This window comes from Varroa destructor, unplaced genomic scaffold (assembly GCF_002443255.2).
Source record: "Varroa destructor unplaced genomic scaffold, Vdes_3.0 BEIS01000007.1, whole genome shotgun sequence".
Lineage (NCBI taxonomy): Eukaryota > Metazoa > Arthropoda > Arachnida > Mesostigmata > Varroidae > Varroa > Varroa destructor.
In genome coordinates this window covers 4,532,074-4,560,029 of record NW_019211460.1, presented here as the reverse complement: position 1 = coordinate 4,560,029, position 27,956 = coordinate 4,532,074, and the positions used below count along the sequence as shown (strand labels likewise).

The window sequence follows — 27,956 nt, the reverse complement described above, 5'->3', positions numbered from 1 at the left end:
ATACGTCTTCCGTGATCTTTCTTACGGCTGTTGGTAAGACCGGGAGATGCATGCAGTCTTGATCTTACCTATAAACATAATCCGTTTTAGCTTGTAGCAGCAATCAATAAGATACGTTGAAAGAAGTTTCGCTCTGGTCATATTTTGTGCCGAAGAAAGAAAGGGCAATGAAGTGGCGAATGTTTTCCATATATGAAATCTATTGGGACACATCAAGCGATTTCGAATAACATGCAGATTAATTATCAGTCAAATCGCCCAAAATTCATTGCTGGCCATACCATTTTTTCTTTTTTATAAAAACCTTTTCAAACCGCAATGCCCATGGACAGAGAAGCTGCTGAAAAGTGAGCTATATTCGATAGGTACTGCACCTTTATTTCTTCTTGCCTTCAATTTCCCACTAAAATTGACAGTACAATTTTAATTGGGAAACACTTTTTTTTTCAACTTATTTAACTGTTCCCCAACGCGTTCTATTATTTGCCATGCAGATTTTTTCGGCTCAAAATATTTTGCGTTTCGATCAAAGTGGAGAGATAAGGGGTTGAGTTTGGAGTGGCAATTTATTCGTATCAAAAAAGGAATAGATACATTCGATGACTGTGCCGCCTAATTGTGAGCTTCAATGACCTGCTAGGAAGAAAACAGTATAGCATACGAAAGAGTTGCAATGTCCCAACGATAAGAAGTCCTAGGACACTAAGAACGGTCCAACTTTGGCTTGTCAAGCCTTGTATTTTTCAGTCAGTTTGCAATGTATGAACGCCGCCTATATGATTATCTCATTAGAGGTTGTGTACATTGGAGTACAGCTAGAGAAGGCAAAGGTGATGGCAGTTCATCTTGATAATATTTATATAAGCTTTGATGATATAAAATGACAATGGTTGTGATGTTTGAGTTTGTAAACGTGTTGTCTTGATGGCCGAAAGAGCCTTTTCCTAACGACAAGTGTAAGGTCCTTTTTTCTAACACTTCAGATATCAATTTTTTTACCAAGAGGAGTAACTTTAAGATGCCTTATGCATTAACCCCAGGCTTCACGATGATAGTGTTTTCCAGGAATGTAGGACTCTTATCTACTAAATATCAGTCATCTGTCTCTCTTTCTCGTTTCCACGCATGATTTTACACCACTTTCACATTCATACTTCATGGAAATTTTCTTCAGCGTTTACAGTCTGTCTTTCCACATGTCACGAGAACCTACTTTATCTTTTGCTATCGATATCAATTTTCTTTTTTAATTATATTTCTGTCAACTGAGCCTCTTAATTCTACCTCTGCAGATTTCGGCTGTGCTGTCCGCCAGCCCTGCTATAGATTCCGCCGCAGGCGTCGGCAAACCTCTGTGTGCGTACTACAAAGATGGGCATGACGGAATCGTGTGGGTAACGTCGTCTAGGTTGCCCGGATTACACGTCGCGCAGGTAGCTCTTTGCAAGTCTTTGTACTATGTAAACACTTCTGAAAACGCTCATGGCCAGTTAACACTTGTACAATAAGGCAGTTTGTGTCTTCATGATCCGTCGAAAAATTTTGAAGTGGGAATGAGGAATGAGGAATTTTGAAATGAGGAATGAGGTGATTGGTCTATCTTTTTGCTATTCTCGCATTCACTCCTTCTTGACCAAGGGATCACTCGTGTGAGACCCAAAGGGCGTTTCCACGGTCCTGTACGCTTATACTACCCCTATTGTTACCTATCCTTGTGTTTTCAAAAGGCTCGTTTTGCTACGTCTTGGCCTAATCGTGGCAGGGCTTTAACTAAGCACTGAGTAGAGGAATGTGGATTTCGTTACGGTGAACAAAAGTCTCTGTTTCTTTTCTGTTGTTTCCGGGCTCTCAGTACGGTCCTTACCTAGACTACAGGCAAATATTGCCGCTTAAGTTACGATGTCGATATTTGCACTTCTTTTGAGGGCTACATCTAATATGATTCTCATTAATAAGGGTCTACTTCTTCACTTCTGAATGGTACCTGCATTTTTCCAAAGGCAATGTTTTCCGTTATAGCTGTAAGTATTTCGGGCATTTTAAACTTTAAACATTTTAAACTTCCTCACCACTCCGGCTAGGACTTAGTTTGGCCTGAGAGTCTTGTTTTGTAACAATCGCTTTATCACCGATTCAACTTCTCGTGGTTAGATCAAAGGGATGCCCTCCTCTTGTGTCATGCCTGCTGAATGTACAGGATCTGCGTAACAGTAATATAGCCTTTCCACCGCCTTTCCCCCAGCACATTGATAAACGTCAGCTAAGGTTTCCCTAACTTGTCCATCAGGTCTTGCCTAGACGTCGTTCTTTACTTCTTTGCAAAGCTCTTCTCTATTTCTTTATTGGATGAGTTGAACTCTTTATTTTTTTCGTAACTTTGGAGTTTTAGCCATGTTGTAACCATACCTGTGTGTTTTTTCTTGACCTGCGATACTGCCTTTTTGTCTTAGTGCAGTGCATACGTGCTCTTGTTTACAATTATATATTATACGGTGGATGACTGAGGCAGTTCACACGCTTTTGTAAGCACTTCTACGATCGATTTTGGTGTAATTTCCTCTCCCGTGTTGAATAACTTTTGATCCTTTTCTGAACCTTTGCTCCTCTTGATTTCGCTTGCGCGCTACGCTCACCGGCGGATGTGTTGTTCCTGCCTCTTTTGTGATTTTTCTTCATACATTGTAGCATACACAGGTAAGAATCTTCCCACATCAGCTTTAAGTTTCGTACAAAAGTTTTCAATTTTTTTTAGGTGACCATCGTCAAAGAGAGTTAGACCAGTCTGATGCTTCTGCTTCCAAATCATATATATATATATATATATATATATATAATTAAACCTGACAATTTTTTTAGTGTTTTTATCCAGAGGCAGCCCTTTTTTGTTTTTTGTCTCATCATAGGTTAAACTAGTTGATGCCATAGAGCTGTGCCGCCAAAGTGGCGTAAAATTGAGCCACTCCATGCTAGGCTTGCTAGTTACTAATGCTAGCGTTCGATCCGGTTTTACTGTAGTATCTGTGTCATTAAGACTGATATCTTGTAGTCGTTCTACTTCGTTTAGTTCTTTCATGCTTTACCATCCTTCCGTACACTCGTCGCCTGTGAAGTGTTAGGACTATTGGTCTATGTGGGTTCATTCAACTCCTAGTTGTGCTCGTGTACCAGAAATCCGTTCCTAGTGTTTTTACCATGGCTCAGGTTGCTTTTTTAGGTAGGCTTTCATTTATTTTGCCTAGCGCTTTCAATCTTTTCATTCTTTCACATTCTGTTAAGCATTCCAACGAGTTCGCCGTGTAATGGGTCTTTAGTCTCTATGTAGTCATAACACATAACCTTCGTGGTGCAATCACGGTTCCACACCCGTGATGCTAGATGCTTCGGTCATTCTTCTTTGCACTATAAGGGCACTATTTATCGGCATACAAGGCAGTATGGGAGTGCAATTTTTAATTTACGTCATTTCTTTGTCTACCATTAGCTACTAGTGTTTTCCGATTCCGTCCTTCTCTAGATCAATTCTTCCCTCTATATCTTCCTTGGTGATGACCTAGGGTACGATATGGATTTTTGCATGGCTTTTTTTGCTTCTTCGGCAGCCAATCTTTTTGTAAAATGCAATATTTTGTAGCCCTTGTGTGTTGTTTTATAATCCAGCGAGTTTCTTTTATATTACCTGTTATTGTTTTAAAGACGTTAATAATTGTGCACATTTGCTTCTCTTCCTTCTGTTAGTAGCTTCTTCATTTGAGCCCGGATCATTAGCCTATTTCTGGACATTCATGGTTTCCTAACGAAACCTCCAGCGTGTCGTCCCCACCGATTTGAATTTCCCCTTGTTTTGTAGCTGCCGGGAAGTCTTGCATCTGTGATTGCTTGTCGCTTCCTTGTTATGCAATTACTTAAATTCGTGCACAATTCTAAGTCAATTTAATAAAAAGGTTGTAAATGAAAGATGCATATTACCATTAATCTAGTATAATAAAGGATGTATACTGAGATATAACATCTATAGTGACGACAGCCCTGGTGGCCACGTACAGCATAGCGATCATGACGGACTGTGCGTTTCATTCTAATTAAAAAACGCCTTAAGAACGAGTGACCGAAGAAAAATCGAGATGAGCTATTAACATGCATTCAAATTAAAGCGATGTATGTGTGTATATTTTCGCGTACATATCGTTTAAATTTTCCTTAAGTGTTTCAAGCTCCATATTGATAGCCTATGCTGAGTGATTTTCCATCTCTTGTTGATATACCAACTTGTTTTCTTTAACTCAGTTTAATTTTTGTAGCCTAACGTCTTTCCAAGTTATTCTAGTATTTCTTTGAATGCGTTCCCTGTTGCGGTGAATGGGCCTGTTACCCTTTTGTCCTTGTTACAATTTCTCTGTTTATGTTTATTGATTTCGCTCTTATTATTTTAAACTCATCAAGTTCTTTTCAAGTTTCTTATTTCTTTAGCTCTGATTTGGTACTGGTCGGGGTATCTTGGAGTGCTCTTTGTACTTTTTTATACAAGCCATCGAAATTCCTTTAGCTTCGACATAGTGGTTGCGGTGTCCTCCTTCAAATGCAGCCAGCTTGTAGTGCGGGGACGCTTTGCACGTTTTCTCAGAATCCCGTGTCATTCGCGCAGCCAAGATGTTTGGGCCAAGATTTCACGCCTATTAAATTGCATTCATTAAGTCTTTGCATGTGGGAGGGGTATACTTTTGTTTTATGTTTTGAGTTCACTAGTATTTCCTCTTTAAAATTTTTTTTTAATATATTTTTGCAAGAACACTTCACGTCGGTCTCGCCGACGCACACTACTACTCGTGTCAAACGGACGTGTAATATGTGGGAGCTATTGCACTTTACGAGTATGATTACGTTCACTGATGATGGCCTTGGAACATACGCTGGTACCTTTATTTGTCATGGCCTCCAGACGGCCTCCCGGTACTAAAAGCATCTCCAGTAAAATCTGGTGCCGATCGTCACAGATAACCCTCCTCCTTTCCTACTGTAAAAATGTAGTCTTTGAATACGTAAAGCAGACAATCTACTAGTGTTCAGCAATGTGCGTGCGATTCTTCGCTTACTGCATAGACGCTGTATACCTACGTTTAGGTAGACTTTGGTTAATCACTAAGTTTTTTGTAGAATGAACCAGACATTAAAACTTTAGGCGCGAATTGGAAATTTGCTTGTAGGAGAGAAGTATCTATAAATTCTACGTTGAGGTTGTTAAATTTATTGCATGGTCATTACACTCGTCATCTCGGACAACATTTTGTCAAGCCGGAAAAGCTTACAAGTTCGTCAGGTCATATAATATCTTGTGGAATAGTGAACTGTATAAAACGACAACCGAAATCGAAGCAGGTTTACTTTATTGTAAGCTCCCACAATAGCCTGGGCACACTTTGATTTCCGCACATAAAGCAGCTAGAGTTAATCGAGCAAACCTATAGTAACTTTCAAGTCACAGCTTGCAACACAACTATTTTGGAGAAATATAGCCCAAAATACTGACATGTAACATACTAATTATTCACGAATATTCGGTAAAAGACTTGAAATATATTCCTCAATAAAAAAGCGGATTCCACTGTATTTTTTAAGCAGTGTTAGTGGCCGTAATTCAAAACACCGGTAGGTTTATTTTTCGATTTAGTTGTCACACTACGCATACGAACCTTGGAAGTTAAGTTCGTGTGTTGTTTTTGTATGGGGCTAAAAGTAGGCCCTATAGCAGTAGCTGTAGACCCAGACCCATCATTATTTGTTGGATCACCACCTGAGTCGTGTTGCAGGCTCCATTCAGTTGCTGACTCTGACGCTCCCTTTGTCCACGTTGGTTGGCTATGGTGCTCGCGCCATGAGGTCTCTTGAATGAAAGATGGTTTATTATGTCCAGCACCAACTTTCTCTGAGTAACCTTTTAATATTTAATGTGTTATCTATTGACGCATTAAACACCTGTGTTGCTCCCTAGAAACATCTTATTGGCAGGTAAAATTTCTGTTATCTACAACGTGCATCCCCTAATCACTCTAACTCAGGTTTTTTTTTTAAATGTATTTTAATTTAATTTACGTTCACGCTATTGGGCAACTTTCAGGTTATACCGATTTCATCTCTAGCTTTTCCATCGCAGGCTTGAAGCATCTGAATCGTACTTCGAAGATATGTGTTAAAGGACTGTCTATAGACTGTCATGGTTACAAGAAATTAAGGGTCAGTTAGATGGAGAGGAGACATAACTGTTTGATACACGAGTGTTTGTTAAAAAAGATTGGCCTTTGGATAAAAAATGTGAATAGCTGGAACTCAGTGTTTGTGCTTTTTTAATGCTGACACAAAATATCAAAATATATTATATATTTTTTACATTATCGCTTCTAATATATTGTTGCGTAAGATGACACAAAGGTTAGCTAGATAATATTTATTGCATTACACCCTAGCGGTCAGCTACATTGTATTACAATAACGTATTCGTTTAGTGAAGAGGTACTAACTTTTACGTGAATATCCATAAATGTCGTGCCATTGAAGATTACTGTTTCCAAAATGTGACGTATGGTGCAACTCTTGCGGGTGTTCCTGATGTTGCTGACGGTTCTGATCTTGCGGAGACTCTGTTTGTTGTAAATGCTGCCTTAGTTCATTCTGGCTGCCGTCATTGCAGTTCGGTGGCCAGCCACCACTGACAGGTCGTGCCGCTGGCGTTTGTATTCTGCTAGTTGAACTGAAGGCATCACTTGTATTGTGTCCTTCGGTTCGAAAGGGTTTCCAGGACGCAGTATCCGGCAGTTGTTGATATTGCTGTAGACACAATACAGAGGTCTTTTACTTCAGATACAGACGTACATCATAAGTGACTAAAGTGTGTATGTACGAACATACGAACGATTCTATTCATCTTTAGTGGAAGGACTTGCCTGATGGAAGAAGTTCGCATCAAGGATTCAAGTCGAGGGAAATTAATTTGCGGTTTGAAAATAGAAAAGACTGTTTTGGAGCATTGACTAAGTTTGTGGTATGCCTGTGTAGCGCTAAAGATGCCATGCAACAGAAAAAGAAAAATGTATTTAAGATATTTTTATTTATTTAAGAGAGATTTTTACTGACTCTTAGTAAAATCTTGCCGACGTGGCCCTACCACGTCCTTATTTTTGATTGCTCGTTGCAGCAAGTTAAGAGTCATATAATTACCGAGCACGAAAGGTATCGACCATTCAGCTCTGTGCTTACTATATTTGTCCATATTCTAGCTGTCCTAATTAAATTAAACCTTGTCGAATTCACTATGAGCAACCGTGTTTTCACAGGTTGAAATAGTTTTCGAATTTATTCATTTCAGTTGTACTCTCGTTTCATTGGATTTTTTCGATCAAAGCTTTTTCCTTCCAAGTTTTTTTTCTGAAATTTAGCGGTAAACTATGGAGCTATACCTAATTAATATGGAAGTTCAGACAGATCTTACAAAAACAAGTGATATAAGTAACGAGCAGGTGAATCATCGTAATAACAAACCCGCGATTCGTTTTTTCGTAGTTATTATTAGCGAATAACACTATGAAACCTTCTTCGAATTTCTTGCTAATAATTCGTTGTAAAAAAATTACCCGGTAATTATTCATAATGCACAATTCCTTAAAAGCACAGAAGCCACTGAAGAAGAGCGTGATTTTTTTTTTAACTTAGATCAAACGGCCTTTTTGGTCTGAGTCGATCTTCGAAACGATCCTTAAAAAGTTGAGCTTCTGTTTCATGTCGTACCCATACTTCCCCGTTTCATAACCTGTAGCTACGCATTGAAATAACTTCTACTCCTTCTTGATTGCGTAAAGTTTTTTTTTGACGAGTCTGTATTTGCTCAAAATTTAAGATTTCCTTGGCACACTCCTTTATATGAGCTTCCTCGCCCATAAATGATATTCTAAAATGTTTTGACACACTGCGAAAGCTTGGAATGCTAAACCTCAGAGAAAAACAGGAATCGCTTAACAAAAATATAGTTTTTGTCATATTACAGTAAACTGCCTAGCTCCTCTGTGAGCTTTATGAGGGTGACGCGGGAATATTTTAGTGGAGATTGTGTTTGTAGTTGTGTTGTCCATCGCGAAACTGTTGTACCGCTAGCATCCCTAATCGCTTGTTATTATAATACGCGCTTAAGTGCTTTCAAATCTGGCCCGCGAATAGTAGACGAATAGACAATGTATCCCCGTATGGGTCAACCTTTAGACGATGTAAGGTGGACATTTCGCCGATATTTTTCTAATCATAATAAAATATCTATTTTCTAATCTAATAAAATGCTGACTGTTTCATGTTTTTATTATTACCTTTCACTTATTACTATCTACATCACTGATTAAATTAAAAAACTGCGGCTCACCGCTTTACCTGATTTAATTATTTATCAATATTAGGGACTGCCGACTAGAGTCTATGAAAGCTAATTAAGAGCTCATTCCCGTGGTTTCAGTTTGTGAAGTGTCTATTGAATATTACTTTCATAGGAACTTTTATCTGAGCCTCACTGATCGTCATTTTATAGGAAAAATTGCCTTATATCAATTAGTTCCTTATATCGATCTGTATGTCAGATGTTAAACAGTTAATTCCAGCGGATTCTACAGAAGAATAATAAGCGCGTCAGCTCCTAATAATAAACAAAAAGTCTTTTCTTTCGCTGGTTTTTATCCAATATATATTTTTCGTTTGTTGCCAACGAACGATCCATTCCAGTCTTGATCATCCCGATCTTTAAGGTGTTGAATTTTTAATTAAAATTATGCCCTTTGTTTTCTTTACACACTTAGCTTTCCGTAAGATTCTGCTACAATTGCATCACAGTCTCCAAAATTGCTTGCCTGGATGGTTCTTAGAGTAGTTCCAAACACGGACTGTTTATTGAGATCATTTCAGTTTGTCCTATGTGTAAACTGATGATCTTTATTCAAAGGTTTCCCTGTATTTATTTCTAATAGATTAATAGTTTCGTAAAAACGCAAATAGTGCAATTTGCATAATAATAATAGTAATAATAACTATTCGATGTTCGCTAGATTTGTGTTGAAATCTTCTTGCTAACGATTCAGCATTGCCGACACATTTTAATGTGTGTTTGGAACAAAACGATATAAAAGATATTTTTCAGTCAGTCAAAAAATTGGGAAAAGTTCGTTGTACAAGCTAGATTCGTTGCAAAAAACAAAGATTTTAAAAAGGAAGGGACGGTTATTAAGAAAAAAACGCACTTCTTTTTTTTTTTCAAAGTAAAATGTCTTGGCAAAGTCTCAGTTGTGCTAATCTTCGATCTAGGAGGAAGTATCTTTAAATTGATTTCGATCGAAACCAATACAGCTGTTAGAAGTCTGTCATGGAGAAAATATCATAAAATATATGTTCTATAAATAAATGACAGCCATTTACTAGCTGTTGCCCGTGTAGCCCTCTCACCTCTGCTATACGACAGTATGAACTCACCCATGAAAATAAATCCCATAGCTGTCTGGAGGATGTTTGTTGTTCCTGTACTTGTTGTCTGCTCGAATGCCGCTCATTAGACACGTTAGTTTTCTGTTGATAGAGTGGCACTAAAATTTTTCTTAAATTTTTGGGCCGGTTATTTTCCAGACGGGTTTCTGCCGATTTCTGTTTTAACTGTTGCTGTACATTTTTTTCCGACGAATCATTCGACCGTGTCTGGGTAAGAAGATCTTGTCCTTGTTTGTGAACTGGCACCGTTTTAGTAGGCAATATAGCTTTCTGAGGCTGAGCTCGTTCCTGATGCACATTTTTTACCATATATGGACCAAAGTGGTTTTGCTGAGAATCAAAAGGTGACCAATCGCTCTCGTTGTGGTGGGATCTTCGCGTTCCATGGGGGTACTGCTCAAGCTCATTCGGTGGTAGTAATTTCGTATGCTGTGGTTGCTGGAAAGGAAAATCAAATTGCATTTGTTGTGCTTGATCTTGCCAGAGACGTTTTTGTTCAGTTTGAGTTTTCTCCTGATGAAACGGCTGCGCGACTAATTGTGTCCAGCTAATAGGATAATTGCTCGGTGAATTCTCGTGCTGTCCGTCTGAGTTAACCCATCCTTTAGGAACTATATGATCTATTGAGGTTCCTTTTGCTTGTTCCCGAATCAAACCTTCAGATTGTCTCTGGACTAGACTCTGCGAATTCCAATCAACATGTTTGTGAGGTTTTTCATGTTGGCTTTTGCCATAAGTGTCCGACGGACTTGGAGTCCAAGCTTGGTTTTGATTGTCAGTTATCACCCATCTTGGCTTTTTTACAGTGTTTTTCCGAGTATCATTTACTAGCGAAGGACTCGGCTTCCAAGGAGAGTCGTCTCTTTGATGGTGGACAATCCAGCGATTGTCCAGATTCGGTTGATTTTGCTTTACTTGCCAAACATCTTTAGTATCTTGCTGCTTTTTAGAATGCCCAGGAACAGTGATGTTGTCTGCGAAGCCTGTATTTCCAGTCCCCTGGGGCCATTGCTGTTTCATTCGAGCCTCTTGCAAGGCCGGTTGGGAACTGGATTCGTTCGCCTGCTTATTCCACGTTAATACCCTCCGGCCGCCAGGTCCATACTCGGAAGGAGAAGAGCTAATATAATGCAACAAGAATAGACAACGTTAATAGATCTAGCGGAATTAGTAGATAATACAGTGACCCGCAGGCTATCCGAACCCGTTTTCCAATTTATTTAAATAATCTGATTCGTTGAAGCTGTCAAGTTTAACCACCGTTGTGGTTCGCATCAAAACTCATCCAGTTGCAGTTATGTAGTTTAACTTGTGCCGTTATCCCATTTACACTATTTAAGCATCCTGCTCTAATATTAATACATTTGACTTCGTACCTAATACCATCAAGCACGCGCAAAATTCAATTTTCCATCTATACATATTTTACCATCTAGAATCTTTGATAGTTCCTGAATATATCGTCCAAAACATTGAGCGCGCTCTATTTGATGATGTCACACTTGATTCAACGCAACCACTGTACATATCATTACGCTACCTCGTAGCAGTTACTTCATTTGATTTAGCCTTTTCTCTTACTCTGATATTTTGCCACCTCACTATAATAATTTCACCACCCTATTAAGATATAAACGAATTTATTTGGTAAAAAATTCAGGTCTTCGATTATAGAAGCTCTATTACTTTCTCCCAGTGACCTTGTCTCCTCGGTGTACTTATTTTGTCCTTTTGTTGAAATGGCTTGTTGCGCCCAATTGAATTTAAAACAGTGATTCCAGTCTTTTATTGAAATTTTCAACAAGAGTTTTATTTTGTCATGCAGTTATTTTATCAGTCTAATCTAATCTAATCCACATTAATGTCATTAGGCTTACATGGAATCTGAATAACTAAAGTTAAGTTGCAAACTTAGCACCTTCTTTTTTTTTGACAAGCGGTCACATTGTCTTTTTGATCCCACTACGTTGTAGCTGCTATCCTATGATATTGTTCTAGTTGTTGGTTGACTCCTTTTCCCTGTTGGAATCTGTCAGTAATCTCATTGTTCTGTTAAAAATAGCTTAGAAGACTTAACATAATTAATCCGTAGTCGTAGTGAATTTCCTGCTACCTGAGAAAATAACCGACCACAATTACTAATAGAGGCTCGAAAAGATACTGCTCTACCTATTTGTGTAAAGTGAGGGTTCGCACGTCTATCGTTGAGATTTTATCTGAGTTAACTTAATTCAGCCTAGCTCTGATACAGGCTAATTATCGAGTTACTATCACTACTATTACTAGGTTACTCTGTTAATGAATAACGCACAAAATGTCGCAGAACTTTTTATGTTTTCCCATTTCACTTAATTCGTCTCTTTCCATCAATTTCCACACCGATATGTAAAATAAATTCTAAATAATTCCAGTCACCAGTAATTGTTTTCTGCTATTTTAATCAGAAAAATAGAACTACTAAAATTGGCTCATTAATACACATTGACTTGCTTCAGTGATACCGTTTCGTTCATCAAAGTTATCTTGCGTTGCACTTGCCCTAGTACAATGATGCTGCTCTTCACTAGGAATGCTCTAGTAACCTTGCACTTCCTGTACCTCCGTGGCCCCGTTTTCCCGTAAGGATTACTCCTTTGCCACAATGCATCTTGCTAGCAATGGAGAAAGTAACTAATTGGTTTGAAATAACAACTTCAAGACGACTCTAAAAATTAAAACCCAATTAAGTTTGGCTCCATTTGTACGAAATCTAAGTCTATCGTTAAGGCCTGACCTAACCCGAACCTTAGTCTTTAAACACAGATCCATTGGGTAAGCATCATTCCACTACCTATTTAACAAATATCGGCATAGGCCCAGGTTTCTTAAGCTACAAACAGACTTATAGCTGATTTCTGGCGCCACACTTGCGTGTTTGCTGTTTTCCAGTAAAACTTCAAAGCATTTAATTAATTGTCTAGTATACCTGTTGACAAATACCCCGACGCTCATCGAAAAGCGTTGAGCCCATGAAAATAAAAGAATATAGAATGTCTACGTAGACACAAGGATCAAAATGGGCCAAAATATACGCAATATTTTTCTTAGCTCCAGCTTGGATTAACTGCAGGTAGAAGCAAACGAACAAAGGAAATACCACGGTGTGCAATATACGGATTCTATCACCTCTAATTAATCCTCTTTCTAATTTTCAGATCACCATATTTACAGACTCCGCCAGTGACGCGTGAATTGACGTTTTATCCTTCAACAGTAAGCATCTAAAAATCGTAACCGTTTCGAAATTACAATTTTAGACGTATTTTGTATTTTGCTTGACAAAAATAGACCATTTCCCAATAACAACTTTTCAGAGGTTGCTGAACAAGTTCCTGAAAAGAGTCAACTTCCCTAACTTAGAATCGCGCTCTGTGAGAAAGGAAATTATTCGTTTTTAGAATGTAATTCAACCATTTAGCAAAGTCTTAGCCGCAACTTACCCCAGGTTAGAACTAGACCTGAGAAAAGAATCACATGAGGAATTTGGTCAAAGGGATTACTCTACATGCGTGACTCTAGCAGATTCACAGTTATAGTAATATGCGGCTCCCATGATACCCTAGTGGGTAACATATTTGTTTGCTAATCTTAGGGACACGTTCTGATCTAAGTTCGAATAGACAGACTTCACTTCGCGCTGGAAGCCAGCCGTCTGATGGAGCGCTTAGCGGCAATAGCAGACATAAAACCCGAAATATAGAGATCAAGCTGGACTAGACATAGCCGTCTCCCATATAACGTGAGCTATAACTCATATAGTATACACGAAGAGTAATTCTGTTTCTTTTATTCAGTCTGTCATTGTTGCCTCTTATTTCATTCGTGTTACACCTAACTAAAAATAAGCTATTGCGTAATACCAAGCCGACATCCGTTTACAGATATCTGGTTGTAATAAGTATACTCTGCGTTAAAGACCTATGGTGCTTTCTCTTAATTACCCTGTTGGAATGATCCCGTTTTCCCCTTTGAAATATCTCATTGCAGCCCATTTTCCTAAGTATTTTACGACAATTAATCCGAAAGCACTTAATGCCCAATACAAGTCCAAACATATTCTAATCCGCCAATACACACAAAGTTAACCTATAGCAGTGTATGTGATGCCAATTGGAGATCCTAGTTGATTAAAACCGTTTACCCTTTTCCACTTATTCCCATTTGGAACTTCCCGGTAATTTTGATACATTTTTATATTTATACCGTTTAATGAATACGTTTTTTTACTTCAGCATCAACATATTTATTCCAATTCCGACATGTTGGCCCTTAATCCTAAAAATGAAAAAGATCTTAATTGTTCCCCAAAATCCAATGTTATGCTTATCTTGTATTTAGAAAACAGCGATCATTCGTAACGCTTGTGAAAAATCTTCAAAAGGGTCAACTTCCTTAAATTAGTATTAGTCAACGCAGTTAGCCTTTATATTTTGGTGTCATTGGAGACATATAATATTAAAATGGCTCTAGTCGAAATGTCAAATCAGCCGGTTACATCGTTATAATTATACAGCAAGCCAGAAGAGAGACAAACCATTAAAAAAAAAACCAAAAAAAAAAAAAAAAAAAGACTCATATCGTCAACAAATACGCCTATTCGAAAAATGCATGGGCTCACGATATACAAATGGAAACTGCTTAACAATTAGTAACAACAAGGGACAAATTGTGTTAAATAAAAAAAATGATCCTCAAAAATGGGCCCAAAAGGCCAATTGTAGTAGAACATCAACGGGTGAACCGCACAAACGTTAACGGAAAAGGATCTATGATGACAATTGAAAAATGACGAGATCAACGCGGTAAGGCGGAATAACGACAATGGTTTGTAGTTCAACAACTATAATAAATTGGATGGTGGGCTACACTTACCGAGCAATTAGACAACTGCATAAAAGGTAATAACATAAAGGCAAACGAGGTATTACGGGCTTAATTCCTTTTATTGCAGGGTAGCGGAATTAGAGTAGCAAGATAACAGCGCAATTGCAGTTTTACCCCAACACATACTTCTGGATTTATATCAACTAATTCCCTAGATCAAACGGAAAACGACCTCATTGAGAAAAACCTCAGGCGACTAGAGAGGATAACAGCCTTTATCTAATAGAAACATAGAAATAGACAAACTTATCTTTATACAGTAGCGGATTCGATGTAATTTTTGTAAGAAATATTATTGTTAGAAATTTTCTTTCGATACTGATTGTAATAAATACCTCCTCATATATTTGCCCTGTTGTTGATCTTCTTCCTGTGACGTTATCAGTTGACTACCATCAGCAACCACGTGTGCGTTAAGAGCATTTGTCTCCTGAATAATAATCACTGGTATCAATTGCTTTTGTTGAGGTTTCTCCCTAAATACGCCAACGTTGCGATGGTTTGAATCGCTTTGAATCGGTGAGGAAAATTTTACCAGATCAGCTGGAAGTGAGAACAGCATGGAGAGGCTAGTTATACGAAAAATTTACATTACATTATTGGACCGACAATTACAATATTCAGTCAAAGGCAGACAATCTCATTTACAATTGCAAGAGCAGTGTTAGATAAAAGTTTCGATGCTACTATTTTAGTCCGGCTCAGTCCGCTCCAAACGTCTGCCGGATTCGCTTTCTTGATTTAGAATATGTACGTAAAATGAGGTCTTCGGTTTTCCGGTCCCATGGTCAAAAAATGGCGCTTTTGGTGGATTTTCTAGCGAAGTCCTGAGGACAGGCACTTTAGGTGTAGATCGAAAATATATGCGTTAGCGAAAAATTGAATTTTCTGAATACAGCAAGCAAAATTCTTGATGCTGTACTACGTACGAAAGACTTCAGATCGTCGAAGTAACGTAAGCTTAGCTATTCTTCTTCTATGAGGCTTCATTAATCTTGTTTGGTTTCGCATAATGCAACTAAGGCGGTTTATTTGGCGTTATGAAATTGACAGAGCGACTCGACTAGTTCTCAAAGTAAAAACATGGAAAAGCTGCGCGACGCCAGAATTGTAACAGAAACCAACCAGATCGAAGCGTACTGAGATGGTTCTGACCCTCATTTACAAGGAAATCATGGAAGGCTTACAAATGCATACATATTATAAGGCAATTATTTGCTGTTCAACTGCTAATGTTTAGCTATTTAAACGGCAAATAGATGATAAGATAATGTTTACACAAGTGTTTTTGGGAGAAGCCCTGAGGAAGGCATTTGAAAAGATGTTTTATGAAAGTGCAAATGAGATCCTGCAAATTATAACAATAGTTGACAAAAAAAAGCGTTGCAAGCGATTCAGTCTTACGCCTAGAAGAATCTAGAATCAGTTAGTGGGTAGAAGGGTGCACTACTTTCCTAACATCATCAGAATAGGACCCGATGTTGCCTTAAGAACATTAATAGATTTACTTTTTCCTTGTCAACTTACTTATAAGCTTTTTAGGAGTGCTGCCAAGATTGGTTATTTGATTCTGGTTTGCCGTCATCTGCGCTGTCTGGAAACGTGGTCTATGGTCATGGTACGTAATTGGAGAATTTGACGATACATACTGCTTTGATTTAGAAGGAACGGGAACTTCATCTACTAATCTTGTCCGCTGCTTAAGTGATTGTGGCTCATGCTGTTGTTGAATAATTATTATAGGAATTGCATTTTTCTCTTCTTTCTGTGTATCTAGTTGTTTAGATGTCACCGACGTCTCCAACCAGCTGCCTCCTGCAACTGTTATCAGGAGAACAGACGTAGATATCGTGTTATCCACCAATAGTGTTTAGATTTAGTGTATATAAAGCCTGTGAAGTATAATTCGACTCTACAAGATGCCCTACAAGTGGTTAAGCTGTAAGCTATAAAAAAGAGATCTTCCTGTCTGAGTAAAGATCGTATGGGTCTATTATTATTTGCTAATCTGCGTTCATTACCTCGGCCCGAAAGTTCACCCTATCGCAGATTGAACTATAAGCTGTGGCTTGAAATCCCTCGTTCTAGATTCCCCACATAAACCTTCTGAATATCGTTGCAATAGCTTGCTCTAGACTGTTCTAGTATATATACAACGCAATCTAAATATGAGTTTACTAATCGAACGAGTTGATACGAAGCTCTCTGTCCACATATCATCATAGTCACATAACATTTTAGTGCTCCGTATTCTGAGAACATTATTATTATGTTAAAGCAAAGCTTGTTTATCTGGTTTTTGATATGACTACGTGGGCGAATCACTACACGAATATCACTGTTCTAAATACAAATAATAGTTACTCACCTCTGTTAAGAGCAAGTCCGGTATTTTCCTTATTATCCTCTGTTTTCCGAGGATCTGTAACACTGAACGATGCTTGCGAAGCTTTTAGAAGCGATGCATAGAATATTTTGACTTTTGCAGATGGGAGTTCAAATTGTTTATGTTGTTGATTGTTGTTTTGACCTACTGACCACCCCTGAAGTACATGACGTTTGTTAATTATAGCTTTAGGATTTGCAGAAGGCCAAACCCGCTATGCACAGATCATAAATGAGTTGTCATAAATAATTCAGAACATACCGTCGTAATAAATCCAATGATATCACTTACCTGGGAAGACGAGACGGATTCAACGTGCGGTGTACGATATACTCTGCCATTGTTATTCTCGGATATTTCGCGAATCCCCTTTTCACGCCTAGACTGAGGAGACACGTCATACTGTTCTATCGGAAGAATCTTCTGAGGTCGGCGAGTTACATCAGACCGTTCCGTCGGAACAACTGTTTGGGGTCGACGAGATATGGGTACATCTCTGTCCGCACTGATCGTAGAGGATCGATCAGCAAACGAGCCTTCCTTATTTTGGAGGAGTAAGCCCCCATCTGGCGAAGCAGATTTCTGGTAAACCGCTAAACTGGGTGCTGCCAGTGCGACGCAAACGATAATCGTTGCCTACAAGGGTACACAGACACAGAACGTCGCCTGTAATTAAGCTTACCGTCTAAATAATTTAAACATAATTACCTATAATGTATAATACCATATTAGAGATTCAAGCAAACGTCAGTTATTATATAAACCTTCCGAGAACGAAGTCCTGCCAAGTATGAAAATTTTTCCGCCGGAAATCTATGGTCAATGTTGTTGCCAGCTTCCACGTGCCGAGACAAATCCGAGAAAGATTCTTGTAAGGAAAACTAGAAAACCTCAGTAAAGTTTAAAGTACTCGGAAATTGATTCAAATGGCTCGCACAACCAGTTCTCATACCGTTTTTGATGGGGGTTTTTGAGGCAGAAATTGGCAGCCGTCTTAAAGAGTAGATATTCAATTGCTAGTTGGGTAGGCCAAACATACTCCAATATTTAGTTTTTTTTTAAATGTTACAATAAGTCGTATTAGAGGGAGGTTTGTTTCATACAACCTTTGTGTTTGTTTAGCTTCTTGAATTACTTGACCTTCCTTTCAGCTCTTGCACTTTTGAGGCTTTTGGTTTTTCATCAGCTAGAAATTTAATTTCGTGAATATTTTCTTATGTAGTGCAAGTGAGCGACACGTCAACTGGCTTACACCGACCAATATTGCTTTAGACAGGGTCACAAAAGACAAAGAGTTAGTAAATCAAGCAGATTAACGGAGTAATATTTTAGAAAAACTAGCTAGTGGTTTAGGTCTCGAGATAAAGTTGTCATCGAATGGTGGCTAGATTGAATAAACATTAGAAATATTATTGCAGTATATGTTTTTGTTTAGATGCAGTCTTAAAAACGAAGCATAAAAAAACTTCTCAATTTAGAAACTCACTCCTATTCTTTCCTGAAGACTCTCAAATTGAATTTGTATCGACATTTGCAGCTTGTAACGTTTGAAGGACGGATAAGCAGGAATATAAATTACTCGAATTTTTTTTCACTAAACCCGGACCGAACAGACGAGCTTTAAGGTTTTATCTTTAGATCGAGATAATACGCATTCATGTGTGTGCCTATTTCTTTCACAGTACGTTTAAAACACCTCTCTAGGTGCTAGCCGTGGGGGTACCTCCAAATTAATATAATGCTTAAAATCACGTGCTGCGGTATGAACTACCAAGCCGTTCATACGGGTTAAAAAGCAGTTTTTTTTTTTCTCTATGTTTTAGCTAACTTGTAAAAGGTTATTCCTCATACTGTTTCGGACTAGTGTACATGATGCAAATCAAAAAGCACAAAATTTTTGTTCCCTTGTTTTTTGTAACAAGCAGAGGGACGATTCTAAAGCTTGCAAAGTTAAACGCTGTCTATTTCTATATACGACCAAAAATTATGTGTTTTATTTGATTTTGCTACGCCCGCAGAGCGAGCTTGAAATATCTGCACAGCCTTCATTACTTAGAAGATGTTCCTAATTCATCTTCGCGAAAAACTCTACCTTAGCTTTTTAACGGAACCGCTGTGAAATTATTACGATGAAAATTCAGACGCTATAGTCAATTATCTAAGCTGAAAAAGAGCTTTTTAATTTTTTATTCGAATTTAATCGAATTTCGGAGTATTTCAGATTCGGAATGAGTGCGCTAAATGATGAAACAGCTAATACACCTACTTAGATACGTTTTCATTAACAACATTAGAAAATTGCCTCCACGTATCGCACCAGTAGCAAGAGCCAAGATTTTAGTGAGAAACTAGGCGATCAATTTAGTCATCGCAGCATATATCTGACCAACATTGTCAACAAAACATACTACTAATAAAGGGTAAGATGCTAATGAAAACTGCGGGCTCGAAACAGCTTTTTGCTGGATATCCTGCATACGAGGCTCCATATCATTGGCACGCATATATACACACGTTAATGGAGGCTCGTGCAGGCCGCTAATACCTCAAATGGCATATGGAGGCTGAAATGAGTGATCACGCGCGTAGTTCAAATGTTTTCGGCTGATCTTGCTTGCAATAGGTTTGCTTTCACGTGAGCTAGTACTTTATGTCAGCTACCTTGCTTTAAAGCACCGAACAGCATAGAACGGTTAGACATTATGCCAACCACTTATGGCATGGCGGTTAAAAGCTTCTCATTACGATGCCAAGTTTGAATATACTTGAGTCATTATAATTCAGCGGGCATGTTACAGTGCGCGGCCGCTGATTCGTGAGGAACATAATAGCACCATGAAGATTTTCTATGATTAATAGGTAAACTTCTAATTATTCGTATTTTAGACATGCGCTTTGAAAATAGTAACGAAGTGGCTCAAATCCCAATGCTGTTTGGATTTTAATACTGCAGCTGATATTCAGCTAATATAAAATTTTCCAAGAGCACCCCACAGGTAAGCACAAAAAAGCAACAGCAAGTAACAAATGTACACGTATATAATAATAATAATAATAATAAGTAATATATCAGTGAGAGCACATTCGTTCTATGAGTAAATGTTTCGTACAAAGAAAGCGTACTGGAATCATGTGAACACAGATTAAATAATTAGGGTTTATGTATAGCATGCTAAAGATATACAGAAGTTAAGACAGATTTACAGACAGAAGAAGTGACTAATTATGTATATATAAAATATAAAATTTCAATTTTTAGAGTTAAGCTAAATTCATGGGATATGCTCGTTGGAGCAGCAGCAAATGTACTTGCTTCCCATATCATCGTCACCTGGGAACAAAATGTTTACTTTCTCTCCCTCTCTTAATTATATAAAGTGGATTCGACAAATGGTTACTTTAAGCTCAGAGCGAACCATTTTCATAGCAAATGTACCATATCCCTTAAAATAATTGCGTGCAATGAAATTGTGCACAACGTGGAGAATGTTCCACAATTACACCCTGCAATCTTAGCATATACGATATAGACTGTACAATGCTTGCTTCATGGGCCAAACATCTCTTTTGCGTCGGATCGGCTGACTGTATTCATCTTTTTTTCTGTCATTAATGAGGCGGGCTGTGAAACCGTTGATGCGCATCCGAAAACGATACAATGTGGGAGACTCTACATCACTAAACATGCGTACGTCTCAATTCCCGGAGGGGCCTTCAGCGTGTGACTAAAGCACAGCCCGAATTTTACCCCTCAATCACTGCTTTTAAGGCAACTTCTAGAAAGCCTCATGCGTCACGAAGACAATGCCTTGAACGGCTGGGAATCCGTTTGATCACCAACTATACAAGTGGCTGACCCATCGCGGCAGGCCGACCGCTTCCCCGACTAACCGTCATAAATCGCTTACTAATTAATGTTTACGCAAAGAGGCACGTTATTACACTCAGTACTGGTTTTTCGCCACAGCATGCCCATGTACAACGCGATCGACTTCAACAAGACTTCTTAATGCCGCAATTATTGCAGCTCTTTAGGAGTTTAGTGAAGAAAAGCATTTGTCATAAGCTGCTTTCCGGTTTTCTGACTAAGAGAGCAAACAAAAAGCCTAACCGCCGTCCTAATGGAGCAAGATGGATTCCGGAACACGGTCCATGGAAATGGCGTGCGCGATCCTTATGGCCGATGTCAGTAGAGCAGTGGCCACGTCGTGGAAAACACTATGCATGGTATTTGTCGACTTCAGCGTCCAGAGACAACGTGAACGTGCTCAACACCGATGCTGTTCTACAGGAGAGAACCGAACTCCCACCTTTCACACAGACAATTTCGTTGCTTAGCGAGGGGGGACAACCTAAACGCACTCTTATTTTCCACCTTGATAAAGCATTGCCCAGATCAAATCGACGAAATCTGTCATAGAAATTTTGTTTGCAGGGGCTGAAGTAGCATATGGGTCGAACAGGTCTGAAATGCAGCCGGCTCTAGCCCGACTTGACGCGACAACTATAGATTTGGGACTGACCATTAACCAGACCAAAACCGGAACAATGACGATTATAAAGGGAGGCAGGATAGCGAACGCTGACGCTTTATATCTGACTAGGCCGTTCCTTGCATATGTAAACCGATTTTTATACTTGGAGTTACTTTTCTCTATGCGAACGGCCGAAATTCCACTACGTACGTCACCGAAAGACGGAGGGAGGCAGCGCTGGCAGCGTGGACTGTTAGACGTCTTCAACTCGTTCCTTGCAACCCCTCTTAGTTTATTAGACTTCTAAATAGCTTCGATCGCAACCTCTGCAATACGCGTCATTTGGAAAAATCTAACAGAGGGAAACGTCGAACAATTAAATCTCGTTAAAACCTTCTTCTTTAAAAAAACACTGGAACTACACATATTGAGCCGAAATTGTCCTCCCGCTGACCAAGGACTTACGTCGCCACCTTAAACTCTCGATAACGGAAGTCTTCAAGACCAACCTTAGAAACTAAGAGCACAAACCCGCGAAAATCGAGTGGATTTCTTTACTTCGAGTGCCATGAGGAATAACGAGTGGGAAAGATTCAACAAGCTAAGCAGAGATGTCATCACTCGCTTTACCAGGCATGCATTTCGTAATAGACACTGCGGAAGACCAGGTTTTCATGAACCTAGCGATATATGTAAATGCACAGACACGGGAGAGATGGTGATAGATATCATTTCGCTCATTGCCCCCTAATACCACTTTTAACACCTACAGTAATTCGGTAGATTTATTTTAAAAAATAAACAAGATTCGTACAACTCCTATAACGCAAAGTATTTTAAATGGTTCGATATATATATATATATTGGGGTATTGGAGTACTGCCCTGTATATATGAAGCACTTGGCTACTACCACATACGATAGAAACGAATAGATAAAATTCGATCTATTTCTGTGTTGTCAACCCTTAGCGTAACAACACTCCTTATACCTAATATTTGATTCACTGATTCAAAGAAGTTTGTTCGAAACAGCAAAGAAAAGCGCCGCCTAGAGAAAAATTATTGTTGGCAAAATTGAAGACGAACGTCCGACGAACTGTATACGCTGCTCGACCAAAAAAACAAACAGCGCGATTTGCTCGGAGCTTTCTATACGGCCAGGAGCGATCCAGATGACTGTCACCAATCCTTTGCACGCAGTAAGCTTGGAAAGGGAAACAAAGTGGACTCATGAAAGGAAACCGTCTGACAATATATCGTTTATTGCCTGCGCAACAGAAGGAATATTCATTTCTATGCAAGATTGTCACCGGGGGCAAAAGATTGATCCTTTATGAGAACCCTACATGCAAACCAGAATGATGAAACTTTTCCACCCCGACGCCACAAAGAGATATTCATGATTAAAAGCTACACATATGTATATAGTGGGATGAGTGTTACATTATGCAGTATTTAAAAATTAAGTGGAGATATAAAGGGGACCCTTACGCAGATACACTCGTCCTTTTGGGTCAGGAAAAGGTGTTTTAGACCCGCAAAGAGCGACGCGAAGCAATACTGTTAAATATGTTAAATTTACTAAGATCAATTCATCCATTAGAGATTCACAATAAATAAACATTTAACCTAATAAAATTCAATACAATGAGATTTAGACAGTAAGCGAATAGACCTAGCACGATTAAGGAAACTTTAAAGCGTAAGAAAAATTTGGCATAAGTAATCTTTGATTGAATATATGGCATGCAGACAAGATATTGAAGGGACAAAGGAATTGGTTGGCATTAGGCTGCGAGCGCGACACGACCATATTTCGTTATTCAACTGAGATTCGATGAGGCTAAAAAAGCTTAATTTCGAACAACCATAAGCAAACGTGATTTTAAAGAAACTTTTTTTTGTTGCTAACGATATTGCTATATTTCTACAATATGGCGGCAACTTCTGGTTCTATCGACATTTTCCCTTAGGGTTAGAGCTGAACGGTAGACAAAAGGGAAGCAGGAACCGTTCGAGTGATCCAACTATATTTGGAAACTTAGCAAGAATAATATTATCTTGCAAAATTCAAAAAAGGTAACTTTAGCCTTATAGACATTTAGAGAGATATGCAGTGATTACAATTTAAGAAGGTTTTTTGCTTGCAAGGATGAGTTAGCTGCAACACACATTAAGGCCGTGATTCTGTACATTAAGTATATAAGCCAGCCTAGTGTGGAGCCCCGGAGCACACCTCCCTTAACTAAGAATTTAAAGGGTTAGGAGCCACACCATAATTAAACCAGTTCCTTTAAACCTGACATTCACAAGTAGCTGGCCAAATAAATAGAAAATGAGTCGCAGGTCTTAGGTAAAACTAAAAATACGACTAGGCTGGCCCTTACCATACTTACAGTTCCTAATTATATAGACAAATATATCACTTAGAGCTGCGTCACGAAAGTGATTTTTCAGTAATGCGTGTTGCTTCGGTAAACGTATTTCTCTTGCAACTTAGAAAAAGCTAGCCGATGGTTTGATAGATGAGTTTTAATCTTGCCATTGTAGGCAGCTAGTCCGGCAACTAGATTCAATTTACAAAGAAATTTAATAGACAGAAGTTAAATAAGGCCATATGGGAATGAAATTAGTGACAAGGAAAGTTAGCTGGTGACTACCCGGTACAAAATATCTGGAGTAACTGAGTTGAAACGAACTATTAGGTTGTAAGATAAATAATAGCAATTTTTAACTTTAATGAAAAACTCGAAGTTCCACTCGGGTTGTAGCGACAAGTTGATCCTTTTCAATTAATTATTCATTCCAGTTCGCGAAGGCGCAGCGTTTTGTACGAAAGCCTTGGCTGTCGTTCGTTATTCGTTTAAGGTGACACTTAACTTCCTAAAATCTGACCTAAAAGTTTTCTGCTTGGTTCTTTGGACCCGATCTGAATGCCCGCCACAACAATCATCATCTCTATTTCTCACCGGGCAGAGTTGGTAAGTTGAAAAAGAGAACTAGGATACGAACAGAGAGAGAACGAGAACGAGGACTGACAGCAGCTACTGTTTGTATAAATAATGCAGGCATACCGAGTGTTATGACTTTAACTGATATTCTAACAAGCAACGCTCAACTAACAAAAGCACAATGAACTGGAATGAACCTTCTTCGGTTACGACGGCCTTCGCCGACCGGAGCGATGCCGATCCAAAGGCCTCTATCAGTACCTAATTCAGCTCATGGTAAAAATAAGAACGGCAGGAGTGATCTGGCACAGAATAACGGAAAGACCCTGGCAGAAAATCCATCGAACAAAAGACTTACCATCGTAAATAAAGGACAAGGTTTATTTTGCAATGAATAATTTATGCACACATGTGACCCACTTGTCGGACATATTCTGCTAGCATCACGTACGTGTAGTTCCTTTTGAGACATTATAATTTGAAGATTTTGTTAGTAGGTTCTGAAATCAATCAATAAAGCTATTTATATGTAACACATTTACACTATAAACAGGGTACCCGGCCACAGTTTATTTTTATCGCTGCATTTAGTAGTAAATTTTGCAATGAGATTTTCTAGCGGTAATCAACGATCCGCTGAACGAACTGGAATTCATACTTGTTGACGTTAGCAAGCCAAAAAAAGAAAACAATTTATGTATATATGGATTGCTTCGTTTTATCCAGAGCGAAACGTTTCGTCCTGACTCAGAAGGTTGGCCAATGTAATTTGGCAACTATGGCTGCCGTTAGGAAGATCATACTAAACACTATCATTCTATCACTGGATCGTAGAAGTCGCTCATGGCACCTCCAGCTCTCTTTAAAGAGTTGTATAGTGTCAACAAGTTGATATGAAAGTTATGCCTCTTGAAATGTTTTGTGACACAACTCTCTCATTGAGTACAAGGATTATGAACCGCCGCCTTTTGAAGGATAAAAATGCACATTTTTATTTATTTTTTGTTCATATAACAATCACTTTTTAAGCAGTTCCTTAACGGGCTTGAATTGGCCTAGAACAGGCCAAAGGATGATAACAATTATGTATCAAGGCAACGTGTATATTTTGCACGGTTACATCTTATGGCGAAATAAGATGTGACTAAATTAGCAGAAATTAAATTTATTTGTTGAAGTAAGCTCTTTCTTGTACAGCTTGTATTAAGATGCCGGGGATATCGTTAAGACTTCGAAATTTTTTTTCCATAGTGTGGCCACAAATTTACTTACGGGTCTTTAATTATAAGTTTGTTTAATTATAAGTTATAAGATCAGACACCCTGCTGTTACGCCAAACGATCGATGTCATTTAGGACCATTTGAGTTATTATACATGTTTTTTTTCTCTTTATATATATACATTTATATATATATACCGTAGCCCAACCAAAAATCAAACTGTTTCTCCAGGTTGCACCTGAACAAAAACAGACATGTCAACAACTATTTTCATTTTCTAAAAATGGTTGTTTATTTGTGTGACCTCGGTATATTTCGATAGCAATTTAGATAAGGGCCTAGATGATTCGCCAGTATTTTTCAAAACGTTCCTTCTATAATCTGAAAATACCTTATTAACAAGTGCTGTGCGTCAAGCAATATTAGAAAAGCCAGATTCGTGAAAAGCTTGCTTGAATATCGTAAGGTTATAGCCGGAGTTAACAGCAGGCCAATGGGTCAAGAGCTTCAAAAAAGCGAAAAAGGGCTTAAAAAGACTACCCGTTGGAGTTTCTATAGACGATCCAATTTCCCTCCTCTTAAAACAGCTGCTAATTTCTGTATGAGAAATGGCTCTTGCATTGCTTTTATTAGTTTCGAGCTTTTTAAGTCTCAGTCTTATCAAGGCTTTTCCGCTTTATGTCGTGAAGAACCGGCTGTAATGCACATCGTTGTTTTCGCGCAAAATTTCAAGTTTTTCAGTGCGCGAAGAAACCGAACGCTATTTAATCTTTGCTCAAATTGCTAGAAAGCAAGCACGGCTCTGTTGTAATGAGATTCTAGAGGTGCCATGAATAGCCAATGAACAGACACGTGCTATGACAAAGAGCTTGTCAAAGCTTCTTCGAATTTAGGCGGAACACTTTGCATATGACTACATATTGGTCATCCCTCTTCACCATAATCCCAGCTAGCTACGACGCGCATTTTTTTAGGTATCCCAAATCAAGTTAAGGTTACCGAGACCTTTTTAGAACTCCTCTTGCTAGCGTCGTCCAGTGCACTAACCCTTTTATTGACCATGAAACGAGCGATTGAAGACGCGAAAATGAATACTCTGTGCTAAGTGAACTCCCGGATAATTATGATTGCACACTGATCAAAATACTAAACGCTTTGAATTATGTGCAAAGTATGAACTTTGAAGATTAACAGTGACTGCCAGTTATTTGCTTCAAATAAAGTATCGTATTAAATTGAACGGATTCCAAACTTATTCAGTATAGAAAAAAAGCGTAAATTTTAGATTAGAAGCCGCACCTCACGAAAACGTCTGCACCAGCAGATGCGCTTGACCTTAATTGACAAACTATGTTTTCCAAATACTTTTCACTTAAACGCTATCATTCGCGAGCGGGATGCGAGAAATAAAATCCACAATGATCACACTGTAAAAGGGAAACTTATTTTTACCAAGACTGAACATTTTTCCTATTGATTAAACAAAGCTGTACGTCAAATAACTTCAGAACCTTGTTAAGTCTCAACTAACCTGTGAGAACTGTGATTTTGGGCACAATGCCGCCGAGAAAATGAATACACATTTTATACTTTTAGTTGATGAAAAATAGGCATACATCGTTCCTGTCACCTACCACTGTATTGCTGTTCTTACCTGGATTATTATGTTGATCATTACCTTCCTGTTCCTTTTTGCTTGATTTAGTGAGGTGCGACACAAATTAGAACGAAGGCGCATCGAAGAGTCAATCGAGACAGCTGAACGTTCGCTGGGAACCAGTAACTAACGCAAGTTCAGTCTATAAGCACTGGGCTGGGTAAAGTGGGCTATGGCGTGTTCCCGCAGTGTAACCTTCAAAAATTCCTGCAATTTGTTGCCTTCTAATCCGATAGACGCATATTTAGCGTGCGATTAGATGCAATCAGTGCATGTGGCATTCGAAATCAAAATATTTGTTAAAAATGCGTGAATCACTATCTTCATGGTACAGGTTTACATGCGTTTACAACTTGAGTGACACATGTTTCGTTGTTTCCTTTCTGTCGGAACGCAACTAGAAGGTGAAACGTTGGTCTTCGTCAGAGTATCAGGCAAACTGATAAACGAGGTTCCGACCGGCTTCTCACACAAAGCTAGAATGAACTGACCATCAACAAACGACAAAGTAGCAACGCAAATGTCGTTACTTGCTTGATCTGGGGCTTCCAGCTCTCGTTAAATATGACTTTGACTTTAGTCAAAGAGCTTTGTATTTCCCTCCGCTTCGAAAGGACACAGTCTATCCCACGAAAGTAATGTATTGCCCAACAAGACAACGAAAATGAATAGAAACGTAGCAAGAGTTAAGCGGTAAGGGTTGCAGTAACGGTGCGGCTACGCGTGTACATAATCTTTAGTCACATATTAAGTTAAGGACAGGAGCGTCAATTAAGGTGTGCGCTTAGTCAAAATGATTTATTTCCTTACCAACTTCTCTGCATACGTTTACGAAAA

At 38.7% G+C, this 27,956-nt stretch overlaps 1 protein-coding gene and 1 long non-coding RNA gene across 20 annotated transcripts; one reads left to right on the top strand and one right to left on the bottom strand.

The window, feature by feature from the left end:
• Positions 1 to 120: 120 nt before the first annotated feature.
• LOC111254990 (uncharacterized) lies at positions 121 to 27,619 on the bottom strand. Its single transcript, XM_086974411.1, has 9 exons — positions 27,117 to 27,619; positions 17,105 to 17,449; positions 16,796 to 16,970; positions 15,955 to 16,248; positions 14,763 to 14,970; positions 9,493 to 10,624; positions 6,513 to 6,819; positions 5,688 to 5,878; positions 121 to 5,008 (listed from the first exon to the last, which is right to left on the bottom strand). Exons 1-9 carry the CDS (start codon positions 27,198 to 27,200, stop codon positions 4,853 to 4,855), a joined length of 2,892 nt encoding a protein of 963 aa, XP_086830537.1. The 5' UTR covers positions 27,201 to 27,619; the 3' UTR covers positions 121 to 4,852.
• On the top strand, positions 9,575 to 22,113 carry LOC111254994 (uncharacterized). Of its 19 annotated transcripts, none has more exons than XR_015316661.1 (5): positions 9,575 to 9,715; positions 12,699 to 12,756; positions 13,136 to 13,282; positions 15,970 to 16,045; positions 21,249 to 22,113. It is a non-coding gene; the product is annotated as an uncharacterized LOC111254994 (long non-coding RNA). The 19 variants fall into 19 exon arrangements; XR_015316657.1 differs by having other exon boundaries at positions 20,431 to 22,113; XR_015316662.1 differs by having other exon boundaries at positions 15,962 to 16,045.
• Positions 27,620 to 27,956: the final 337 nt, after the last annotated feature.